This window comes from Aphis gossypii, unplaced genomic scaffold, assembly GCF_020184175.1.
Source record: "Aphis gossypii isolate Hap1 unplaced genomic scaffold, ASM2018417v2 Contig00296, whole genome shotgun sequence".
NCBI lineage: Eukaryota > Metazoa > Arthropoda > Insecta > Hemiptera > Aphididae > Aphis > Aphis gossypii.
This window is the reverse complement of record NW_026083056.1, coordinates 110,309-123,161: the sequence shown is the minus strand read 5'-3', so window position 1 is coordinate 123,161 and position 12,853 is coordinate 110,309. Positions and strand designations below refer to the sequence as shown.

General features: G+C 28.5%; 1 protein-coding gene and 1 pseudogene across 1 annotated transcript; one reads left to right on the top strand and one right to left on the bottom strand.

Moving 5' to 3' along the window:
* Positions 1 to 1,150: 1,150 nt before the first annotated feature.
* Positions 1,151 to 3,030, bottom strand: LOC126553659 (uncharacterized protein DDB_G0287625-like). The gene is made up of 3 exons (XM_050208798.1): positions 2,375 to 3,030; positions 1,975 to 2,303; positions 1,151 to 1,845 (listed from the first exon to the last, which is right to left on the bottom strand). Exons 1-3 carry the CDS (start codon positions 3,028 to 3,030, stop codon positions 1,151 to 1,153), a joined length of 1,680 nt encoding a protein of 559 aa, XP_050064755.1.
* Positions 3,031 to 9,147: 6,117 nt separating this feature from the next.
* LOC126553648 (uncharacterized) lies at positions 9,148 to 10,917 on the top strand (annotated as a pseudogene).
* The last annotated feature ends 1,936 nt before the right edge of the window (positions 10,918 to 12,853 follow it).

Genomic DNA, 12,853 nt, shown 5'->3' with positions numbered 1-12,853 from the left:
TTCTCTTTGCGCGGGTGAAACTCTATAAGGTGCCTGAAATGTCGGATTTTCCGAACTTAATTTTACTTCACATTCTTCTACCTTTGCACAATTTAAATCAAGTTGATCAGAAGTAAATAAATGTTTATATTTGGATATTAAAATCAATACTTTTGCCTTTTGTTCTTTTGTTAAATCGTTTGATATTTGTATTACTGTCCCTTGTTTATCGGTTATTTCATTTGGAAAATTATTTATTGTAAAAACGTTAGTATTTTGTTGTATTTCACCTATTACCGTGCCTTCATATATTTTTGTGTATAAATTTGAAAAATTGTAAATTGGAATAGTTGTTTCATTTTTCTTTAAACTATTTGTTTCTAATTTTAAATAATGTTTTTGACTTAAGCGATTCACTGGATTTATAATCATTTGTTCATTGTCTATTTTTATATCCGTTTTAATTTGTATATTAGTTATTACTTTCGGTGGAATTAAAATATCTTGAGTTACTATATTTTTCCTACTATATTTTCTCTTTCTTTTCCTATGTTAGTTATCCCATTGTATTCAACCCATATTTTGTCCATTTTAATACTATCTCCCGTTTTAAAATTTATTGCTTTGTTATCAAAGTCTATAACTAAATTATATTTCAAACAAAAATTATTACCTAATAAAAATTCGCATGTTAAACCTTTGATTACGTAAGCCTTAATTTCGTATTCCGTTCCTAATATGTTTATTTTTAGTTGTGTCGTACCCATATTTTCTAGAATAGAGTTGTCAGCTCCTGTAATAGTTGTTTGTTTTTCTGGTGTTATTAAATTTTTATTTTTTATGAAAGAATACTCAATACAAGATATATTTGAACCTGTGTCTATTATTGCTTGTTTTTTTTTATTTTGAAATTGTATTTCTATGGATAAAACCTGGTTTTTCTTTTTAATGTTATCTAATTTTGTTAATAATTCATTTTTATTTTGTCCGAGGTTGTTTTCAAGTTCTTTTTTATATTGGTTAATTTTTTCTATGTGACCTATTTGTATATTATCATACCAGTTTTTTACAAAAAGTATATGTTGTTCTTTTTCTTTATTTGCTATTTCAGTAAACTGTTTTTTTTCTTCCCGAGTTTGTTGTCCGATTTTTGCTTCAAACCCGGTCTCTCTTAGTTTTTTACATTATCACACTGTGTTGCATAGTGTCCTCTTCTCTCACATTTATAACACGTTATATTTTCCATTTCACCTCTCATTTCTTTTTGTTTATCTTTATTTCTATATTGTTCCGGTGTCCTCGATCTGCTTTGTCTATCTCGACTATCTTGTCTCTTATAATTATCTCTTTGTGATTCTCTAGTGTAACTTTGTTCACGTGAGTCTGGTCTCTCTCTTGAATATGATCTATCTCTATTTCTACGCTGATTATCTCTCGAAAAAGATCGGTTTCTATTATATCTTCTTGAATCCCTGCTTGATTCTCGCGATCTTCCTGGGTATGGACTTTTGTATCTATATTCTGGTTTCCTATAGTAATCTTTATTTCTATTATAATCACGGCCTCTTGTCTCATTATTTCTATAGTAACTCTTGTCTTCATAATCGTCATAATATCTATTTTCTCTAAAATCTACAGATCTATTTGTATTCTTTCCCAGCATATTCATTCTTTTAACTTCTTCCGTAAGTTGTTCTATTTTTAATAATAAGTTTTCAGTGTGTTCCTCGTTCTTTTTTATTTCTTTATTTTTATGAAACTCTTGTAATTTAGTCACTTGTAAATTTAGTAAGTCAGTGTAATTGTTAATTGTCGGGCCTCTGTTATTAATTCTATGTTGCATAAGTTCGTATTTTTTTAGATTTTCTTTTAATTTTTTTAAAGTTGTATTATCTTGCATAGAAATTGTATGTAAAATATTCTCTTTTAGTCCTTTTAAAATGTAAATGCATATATCCTCTTCTTTCATGTGAGTTTCAATTTGTCTGCACAAACTTTCGATCTCAGTCATGAAACTTGTTGCTGACTCTGATTCTCCCTGTCTCCTATTTTCTAAATTTGTCTTTAAAATGGTAGTGTAATCAATAGGTAGATATTGATCAATAAACGCATCCTCTATCTCTTTCCATGTCCAGTTTGTTTTTAAATTATTTAAATTGTCTAAGAAATTGCTCGCAGTTCCTTTTACAAACATTGGTAAAAATTTTAGTTTATCTTTTTCGTCCCAGTTATTAAAGTCAGTTATCATAGAATATTGTTTTAAGAATTTTTTTACGTCCTCATTGCCTGTAAAATAGTCGGGTGTCATTTGTAAATTTCTTTTTCTGTCGGTCATGTTTTGTAAAATTTTTAACTCGTTAGATGATTGTTTTTTTTTTTTTTATCGTCGAATGACACTTCTTTATTTTTTTTGTTGTCAGAAGTAATATGATTTTCACAAGTATTATTGCTAATTTTTAAAGTATTTAAATTGTTTTCTTTTTCTGAATTTTCTGGAGATTTCTTTATATTCTTATCTTTGTTATGGAAACTTTTATTTAAAATGTTAAACCTATCGAAATTGTCACTACTGTTTCCTTCTGTGTTTTGTTCGTTAAAATTTAATGATTCATATATGTTGTCAGAGTTATTTATGTATTGATTTTTATCGTTATTTATAATTTTTTCGATTGTATTAGTTATGTCCTGAGCTTTGGTATTGATATTTTCATATAATTGTTTTGATTTCTCTACTTCCTCTTTCGTTTTTAAGTTATAATAGTCATTCTCTTCCTCTGAATTTTCCTCAAGCTCAATACCTTCTATTTTGATTCTATTTTCCACTGAGATATTAATTACAGCCTGTTTTTCTCTTTCTGTTAAAGTTTCTCTAATATCGTCAAGTTCTATGTTACCTTTAAAATATTTTGATAAACGAGCTCTCAATTCTCGAACTGTTCCTGTTGATTTTAAATTTTGTGATATACAAATGTCAATTAACTCAGGTTTTTTTTTATTGTAAATCTCTGTTAACGTTGTTATTGAAAATTCTAAGATGTTATTTTTGCTCATGTCTTTTAAAATTTAAAATTTTTATCCATTCGAAAAAAAAAATTTTACAGTATGAAGAATTTTTGGAATTATTTTTCTAGTATAATGGGTACTCTAATATATAAAAAAAAAATTATGTGTGCAACAACAAAAAAAATTTTCTTTGAAGTAAAATTGAGTATACTTACCCCTGTTGATGTTCTCGATATCGCTCTGAACGATGTTGCTGTCGAGATTGACCGCGTTCTGGATTCAGGGAACTTCCTCTGCTTTCCGTCAAATGCTTCAATAATGTCGTTGAATTTGACTGTGTTAGAAGAAGAAAACGTTCTTCCTAGCTTGTTGTCGAAAATCAACTTCGAAAAAACTTCTCAAATCCGTACAGTCAATATATACAGTCAATCGTATACACAAATATATACGCGCAGACTTGGTTTCGTAAAATAACGAAAATAAAATGTTCGTATGTTCAGACAATTGTACACACAAAAATGTAAAAACACACACACACACACACACAATTTAAACTTCGGTAGGTAACGAGCCTTAGTTGGGCGCCACTTTGTCGTATACGCCGATCAAATCGTACATATAGACATAAACACACAACAGAATTCAATATTACACTTTAGAGAATCTAAGCCCTAAGCAGTGGCCGAGTCACACGACCACTCACTCTCTGGTCTCTCTTATTCATAAAATCATAACCCTATATATATATATCCATATCTTAACCTACTTACACATATTTATTGCTTACATGCTAAAAGTTATTACAATTATTGTTCTTATACCTATGTTAATTATTGTTTAAAATAGTGTCTATTTAAAAATGTTTACGTAGTGTATGTTTATAGTTAATACTTCCTATGTTCTAATTTTTATATTATTACAATATGCCGTGACTACGAATTTACAGTATTGCTTAATACAACACTTCTTATAAAAATGGTTATTAAGTTTTACACGGTTTTACATAACAATAAGTACGGGCAAACTCTTTTAAATTTGTTTTGAAATGTGCACATCTGTATTAACATTTAATAATATAATATTATTACTATAAAAATAATGTATTATGCTGTAGGTTGTAGCATAGTTATAGGTACAGATACCTATAGGCTATAGACTATTATACTAGATAGTAAACTAGTAAAGTTGTATAATTTATACTTGTATAATACTATAATTTAGTAATTGATTACTATAAATTATAATATCATTATGAGAATCTTAAAAGTTAAAACGGTATTTTAAAATAAAAAAATGATAACATTTATCACATATTATCTTCTCTACATCGTGTAACGAGTAATATTATTGGTGGCACAATAAATCTTATCAATATCGAGTACTATTAAAGTATTAAACTAAACGATATTTTGTGACAAAAAATTACATATTTTATTCAGAAATATTGTATATTATAAAGGATTAGTTACCTAGGTACTTACTTACTATATAGAGTGCCTTGATAGAGGTGCCTCTATAGGTGTCTCAATCTCTATCAAAGCACTCTACTAGTTACTACTTAGGTACTAGGTAGACTAATTAAATTATGACAATCGCAAAAATTGGAAAATTAAAGATAATATTATCATGACTGAATACATTTTATTCTAAATAAATTTCACCTATTCAGTATTCAACTCTATGTTACTCTATTTTACGGTAATAGGTAGAGACAGTGGTGACCGCAGGATCGTTATTCAATGAGGGGAAGGATTGAAAATTAATTAGAATTTTATTTTTATTTTGTCCAATCTACTAATTTCAGACATTTAGATGAAGTACCTACCTACCTATTTGAAAATGTTTGTACAACTTCAACTTTTCTAGTACCTAGATAATTTTTGGAAAATTATGCAAAATGTTTTATTACTGTGTGGAAATACAATGTTTTCGCAAAAATGAATAAATTCCGGTATAGGTAAGACGTGTCTATATGAATTTACTTCTTACTTAGTACCTAGTTGACGACAGTTGAAAGTTGAAACTTGATAAATATTTTTTAAAAAAATAATAATACTACGGTCTTCAGTAGTTCAGTCCGTTAGCCCCCCACCCATGCGGTAGGTACGCCAAATAGGTAGAGAAGCTTATAATAATAGATTCTAATAAGGGTATCATAACTACCTATTCATAACAATAAAAAATTTTGATATTAGAATATATCAAAGGTAATCTATTTATTTAAACCTTGTTATATGATAATATTAGATACCTTTAGGTATATATTTAGATATTATATTTATTTAGATATAGTCATTATAGTAGTCAGTAGAACTATTTATTTTATAAAACATGGTTTTTTCTACCTATCTAAATCAATGTTGTGAGATCCATCTGACAAAATCGTATAACAATTATATAATTGATTAAATTTGACAACACTACAACAGTGTATGGATCTACTAAGTACTGTAGTTTAAAAATTTGAAACACAAACGGATCTCGTATGTTGATGATTTTAGTTTTTGGATCTCTTTAAGTACTAAATTAATAGTCACACACACTGGAGCTCGCAAGGATATAAGACGATTTAAAATAAAATCAAGTGTTTCTGTAATTTTATTTTAGTTTCATGATTTATGTATTTTAAAAAAAGATTTGCGCTTACTCCAATTCAAATATAATGCTTTTAAAGGCTGGATCTCTTATGGTCATGTTTTCCATATGGATCTCTCACCATATCAAAGGGATGTATGTGTGTGTGTGTGTGTGTGTGTGTGTGAAACATTCCTATGCATAACGTATGATTTAGCTAGGTGCTTATTCGTAAATGAATAAAATAGGTATCGATATGTTAACTATATATAATATGTTTGGTTGTTGTGTATGTATATATGTATGACGTATGTGTGCGTGTGTGTGTTACTTATGTAATATGTGTGTGTACTGCGTTTAGTATGTATGTGATGGTAAATATGTTGTGTGTGTGTGTGTGTGTGTGTGTGTGTGTGTGTGTGTGTGTGTGTGTGTGTGTGTGTGTGTGTGTGTGTGTGTGTGTGTGTGTGTGTGTGTGTGTGTGTGTGTAAATAAAAGGGGGAAAAATATTTGATGGTCAGGTGTCATATTTAGTCAAAATCAGAATATTATATACATTATTTTTCTTCAAAAGGTAGGGGTTTGAACTTTGAAGGAGAAGGTATAAAATATATGCCGGTTACGTGTAGGATCTGGTGATGGTGTTGGGTTTATGCGTGTTGCGGGTTGCCTATATTGAGTAATTAATACAAGTTTGGGAGGAGCTGTGTAGTTGTTGCCTAACAGGCCATGCCTATCCTTTTACATGTAAATTTAAGGGGGAGGAGGTCTAGAACTCTCATTTTACACCTACTCACGTGTTTTTCTGCCACAGTCATAGCTAAAAATAAAAATTTTAATCATCGTAATGTAGTGATATAGGTGGTGATATTAATATTATTATTAGTTTTCATCGGGGTACGAGAAGGGCATCTATTTTGTAAAACTAAATTATTATTGTTTTGTCTTTCTTTCCGTTAACATGGCCAAAAATATAAATAATATGGCTATCGATTGTGAGAGATTAATAGCCGAAATACAAAATAGACCTTGCATTATGGACCTATCCAGTGAAGAATATAGACAAAGAGACAAAAAAACACAAGAATGGATTGCGGTTTCCGAAAGTATAAATGAAAACTGGACTGGATTTAATCAAAAAGAAAAAGATGACTATAGTGAGTAGAAAAATTAATTATTTAAATAATTATATTTAGGGCTTGGATGTTTATGAAATTGCAAATATATTCAATTTAATGCTGACTTGGTTACACGTTTGATTCATGTTCTCAAGGCCGGATTAAGGGGGGTTTAGCCGGGGCGGTAGCCCCAGGGCCCTCTCAAGTACCCAAGTAAAGGGGCCCAAACAATTATAAGCCGATTCTCATTTTTCAGTGATTTAAATAAATAGTTTTTCTATATTATAAAATCTATTTTTTTTTATCAACAAAAATAACTAGGTATATAATAAATACAAAATTACTATGGTAGAAAAGACGCATTTTACCACGAACTAATATTTATATACACATATGATATCTTAGTTCGTGCATTTTTCTTATATACTATTTTCTTTGATATCAATAATAATATTAATAATTAATAATGTTATTTATATCTGGTAATACCATAAGACTTATAATTTATATGGCTGTGGCCTGAAGGTAATACTCCCAGAATTAGTGGAATACGTTAAAATCATTAGACTTGTACTATAAAAAAAAAAATTAAGAGAGTTGGCTTCAAGTAAAGCAAGAAAAAAAATTATTTGATAAAATAGTTTTTGTTTTATATACTAACTTTTGTTTGATATTTGTTGTAAACTGTTAATAAATTTAAAAGTTATAATTAAAATTTGAATTTAAATTAATGAAATATGAAGTATTTACTTATTTTATTATACTAAAATTAATAGTTTTATGTACATAAATTATGTTATATGCCTATTAATTTTATAATTTTATAATGCAATTCAATTTTTATTTTGCATATTTTATGGTTATGTTAATTTCCTGTGCATATTTCGATTGCATATTTGGTAATTTTTTAGTGCATAAATACATATTAAGTATAACAATAATTTTAATTGCATGGATATCCTAATCCTAACTTATATTATATTAATTATTTAATAGAAATTATTTAATTCAAATCTGTAATTGCATATGCATAGATTCATAATTTATAATAACAAATATAATATTTTAGTGTATATTAAAATATGTCTTTGCATCTGCTATGGTTAATATAAAACAAATGTGTAGGAAGTAATAGGTAGGTAATATAATAACAATATAATATATATAACCTGCAAAAAATAAAACGGTTAAAATAATAAATACTTTTGCTTTTTCGACATCTTTATTAAAATACAGTTCATTTAAAATTTAAAAAGAAAACTGTAAGTTAAACTCTTAGTTTTTAAAATTGAAAATAAGTACATAGATAAAAGTACAATAAGTATAAAGAATATAGGTATTATTTTAGGTATTAATGTACTACATTGTACTGCCAATCTAATTTTCCTTCTGGGCTATCAAAGTATGTAGCGAAGTAATCTCGGACAGCTCTTGCACCAACTGTTGATCCTCTAGTAAGGTTAGTTTCAGAATTTATAGATTCAAATGGACAGTGAAGTGTATCTTCATATTCTACACCATCTCGACGACGAACAAAATTGTGAATAACACATGCTGATTTTACTATCAATGTAGCAAACTCAGGTTCAATTAAAATAGGCGTATGAAAAACTCTCCACTTGTTCGCTAGAATTCCAAACGCGCATTCCACATAACGTCTAGCTCGAGTGAGTCTCATATTAAATATTTTTTTCTTGGATAAGGCCTGAGTAAGTTTTCATGCAAGGCAAATGCCTCGTCTCCAACTATCACAAATGGTTGTTCTACACCATCATCATCATTAGGTAACTTTTTTGGCAATGGGATATCCAGTTGACGATCGTATAACTTTTTACCTAATGGTGACTTTTTGAAGACATTAGGATCTCCTTCACGTCCATAAGCTCCAACGTCTATGGAAAGAAAACAATAGTTCGAATCTACCAAAGCCATTAAAATTATAGAAAAAAAATACTTGTAGTTAAAGAAGTCTGAACCACTTTTGGTCGGATTAATTATTCGAATATGCTTTCCATCGACTGCTCCAAGGTAGTTAGGAAAATTCGCATTATTATAAAATCCTTCGGCAGTTCGAATCCACACATCTTTGGTAGGTTCTGGCATTTCTAAAGGCTGTAGGTTTTACATATAACACTAAGAGTTTCTTTTATTATTACTCGAACTGTACTTTTTCCAATTAAAAAGTCTAAATGCAATTGGTTAAATGTAGCTCCCGTTGATAAATACCTAAAATGATAATTCTAAATTTTACATTTTATACCAAATTACCAAACCATATAAAAATATTTAAAGAAAATGGTATTAGGTAATTAAGATTGTAACAAAAAAATCTAAAATATATTATATACTCAGTTTGACTATCATAATATCATCTTTAAAATATTATATTTTATAATATAATATAGATTGATTTCAAATTTAACACCTTCCATTAAAGTGATCCACTTTTAAGTTATATAACCTACTGCACAGCATGCAACGCGGTACCTACCCATTATATGTCACCTTTTTACACTTTTTTAACAAATTTACCTATATTTTTCATATTTAGTTGTACACATTATGAGGAAATGGAAGAATCTAAAAGATACATTTAAAAAAGAGGTTCATAAATATGAGAAATCGGGATCAGCAATGATAAAAAAAGCAAAATATTGTTATTTTGACAATCTGTCATTTTTGCAACCTAATGTCGACGGAAGATCGTAAGTATTCAATAGATATACATCTAATTAATCAGAAAATATCTAAGTGTCGATTTAATTAAAATTTGTATAAGTGATATATTTTATTATATACTGACATTAACTGATTTTTAAGTTTCATAACTATTTAGCGAAAAATAAATTATTCAAAAAACAAACATTTTGAAATTGTTCACTATATAAATTTTAAACAGGTAGATTTAAATAAATTACTAAGTATTAAGTTTTTCGCTTCCATATTTATTTATTTTAACTAATAATGATAAATGTATTTAATTGCAGTACGTCAGGAAACATGGCACATGAAAATGATAATTCGGTTGAAGAAATCAATGTTATAGATAACCTCGATTCACCGACGGCTTCAGACCAGGCAATGTCCCCTGCAGGGGCGGCTCGTCAGGGGAGACTTTGAGACTGAGTCTCCCCCTTAAAAAAACCCAGTTACTTGTAAATAATAATTAATTAAAATAATAATGCATAAAAATATTTTTATTCGAATTGAAAATATAATATTATATAATTTATATCGTTTTCTTTGTTTATTATTATAAATTGAAAGCAACCAAGTCTAAAACCTTTAATAGTTATTTTAATAGAAATGCTATTTTAGTTTTATCGATGACGGTGACGGTCGCCGTTACAGTGAAACTGCCGCCCGATAGTCTCAATCATAACATGTAAAATGGTACGGCCGGTTTGATGGAGGGCCGGAGGGGGCAGGGAGAATAAGCTGCGTATTATAGACTCTATTGAGACTGGGTTCACGACAATAATTGCCGTACCGCGCGCCGTTCTTAGTCGCTGTCATAATTTAATGCATTTTATGATTTAATAACTATAACACGTTTACTACAGGTTTTATACTATCTTCTATTTGCTATTTGTTATATTTCTAATTATTTTAAAAATGCAAAAAGACAATATAATATACATATTATTAACTAGTGGTTTTAATACTTTAACTTACGAACAAAAAAATCAAATTAAACTTAAAAATATTAACTAAATATGTAATACTATAATATTATTAGATTTTCAATAACAGGGTTTTTCTTGTTCGTTGTTGTACGTAGTTTATGTTAAATAATTTTAAGTCTCCCCAGAATATTAACTCACGAGCCGCTACTGGTCCCCTGGTGTCCCTAATACAGAGCCTAAACAGCTGAAGAAAAAACTAACTGTGTTTCAAGATGTGGAACATGTGTTGAACACCATAGAAAAGCGAACTAACAAAGAAGAAGTTTTTGATGGAAATAAACATTTTTTGCTTTCTTTGTTACCAGCGATGAAGAGTATGGATGATCAAAATAATAGAAATTCTGAATAGATGTCATGCAACTCCTACAAAAATATACAGCAAACGATAACCAAACTTCTCAGCCTTACTCACCACATCAACTTATACACCACCTCAGCCTCAATTTCAACCATATATACCTCTCCAGCCTTACACTTACACGCAGCAAACACTCGAAAACACGGTTACAAATCAAGACTATTCTATGGCCAATCAAAACACAAATGATTTATTATAATAATTTTTATAAATGCCAGCTATAGGTACCTATATTATGATATACCTATTATGTTTTTTTTTATGATATTACAAGATATAAAGTTATTTTGATTTTTTTTTTTTTTTATATATATTATAATGATCCAATAATTATAAAAATATACATACTTTATAGTAATTGTCAAGCGTTCCTCTGGTGTTATTGTGTCATTTTTGAAATTCTCCATTTTTAATAAGTCGGATTTGACGATACTCAACAATTCATCAAATGTCGGCATAGACATCCGATAATAAGAAAAAAACTTTTCAGGATATACACGCAAATCATCATATATTAAATGAAACTGGCCTTTTCTCTTCCTTTCCTTATTTAATGGATGAACAGAATATTTTCTTTTCTTCTGGATCTTGTTCTCGCCTTCTTCTAAGGCTACAGCAATAGCCACAAGCTTCTCAGTTGTTAATTCACTTGACATGTTTTTCTTGGTGATAAAAACGATGACAATGACTGTTTTGTATAGGTATATATATCTTTTTTGTTTGTATATTTTAGCTGGTAAGTACCAATACTATACCGAAGTAGATATAACTACGACGAACACAACGAAAATGACTGAATAATGAACAGGTACCACATGTTATGTGAATATTCTTGACGTCTCGAGCTAACCCCACCAGATGGGTGTAGAATTTTTATTATAGTTATATTAATAACTTCGGAACTGAATTATGTCAAAATTATGGTACAAATATTTTTAAATATTTGGAAAATCGCGGCGAAAATCTTGAGCGAATCTGTCACGCGAATTCGCTGTGTATAACCAGACAGAACGAAAACCGCCGCGAATATCGCCGTGTATAGTCCCAAACCTTAGGCATAGATAATCAAATAATTAGGTATCTATATAAGATAATAAATATATTTTTAATCTAATCATCTTGATGAGATAATACATACATTCAAATAAAAGTTTATAAAACTACCTAAATAATTTATTTTTATTATAAAATTTATTTAATTTCATTGAAATTACATCAATAATTTTTAAGTTATTCATAATAAAAATTAATAATAAATTAAATGTGAATTGGGGCATTGATATTTTATATTTTGTAGTTTCATTATTTCATTGCTGTACAATTGTATTTCAGTACTTAAAAAAATGGCTGTACAGAAAGAAACATTGATGGGTACCTATTTATTAAAATAAACACATTTAAATAATAACTTAATGATTGTATAATATGTGAATAATATTTATAATACCAAAAGAAATATGTAGACAATACAGAAAAAAGTAATAATTTTAATCTTGAACTGGTTCATAAAACGTCACTCCGATGTTAATTTGTTCAAGAATTACTAACGACAGCAAATCTTATGAAACATTTTTTAAACATCGCAAATTATATTATGCATTTAATATTTAAAGAAATTCTAATTGTTTGTGTACTAACATTACTTATCCAGTTAAAAAATAAAATATTAATATAAAGTTACGTCAATATTGTACTTACTTTAACTATTTGAATATTTTTTTTTTTTTTTTGAATGACTTTCTTCTTATGAAGTATAACGCTGAATGGTCCAATTATTTTCGTAATTTAACGTGTGTGCCAAAATCGGAAGTTTATCTCTACTGATATATGTCTCAGGTACTTATTCTTGACAATTTATTTATTTATTTTTTTTTTTAATTAGTTATCATTATCGTAATTTATTGCCTGTATTCGCTGTATAATTTTACCCGTTTTCTACCGATGTTGTTCGGTGTGGGTCTAAGTCATAGATACTATTCATTGTTAAATCTAATCTTTTGGCCTTTTGAAATTCCAACCGTCATATTAAGTAATTGGCGACACGCGCGACGAAATATCAAAATACATTTCTTTTGGACTTTTGAAATTGTAATCGTTATCTTAGTAATTGCTGACACGCAAAAAACGACAAAATA

Bases quoted from the DNA above. Each gene is read 5' to 3' on its own strand.
- LOC126553659 (XM_050208798.1), bottom strand. From the start codon at position 3,030: ATGAGCAAAAATAACATCTTAGAATTTTCAATAACAACGTTAACAGAG. The intron at 2,304-2,374 runs GTCATTCGACGA...CATGACCGACAG, and splicing joins AACAAAAAAAATAAAGAAGT to AAAAAGAAATTTACAAATGA. The intron at 1,846-1,974 runs GTTTGTGCAGAC...AAAAATTAAAAG, and splicing joins TTTCATGACTGAGATCGAAA to AAAATCTAAAAAAATACGAA.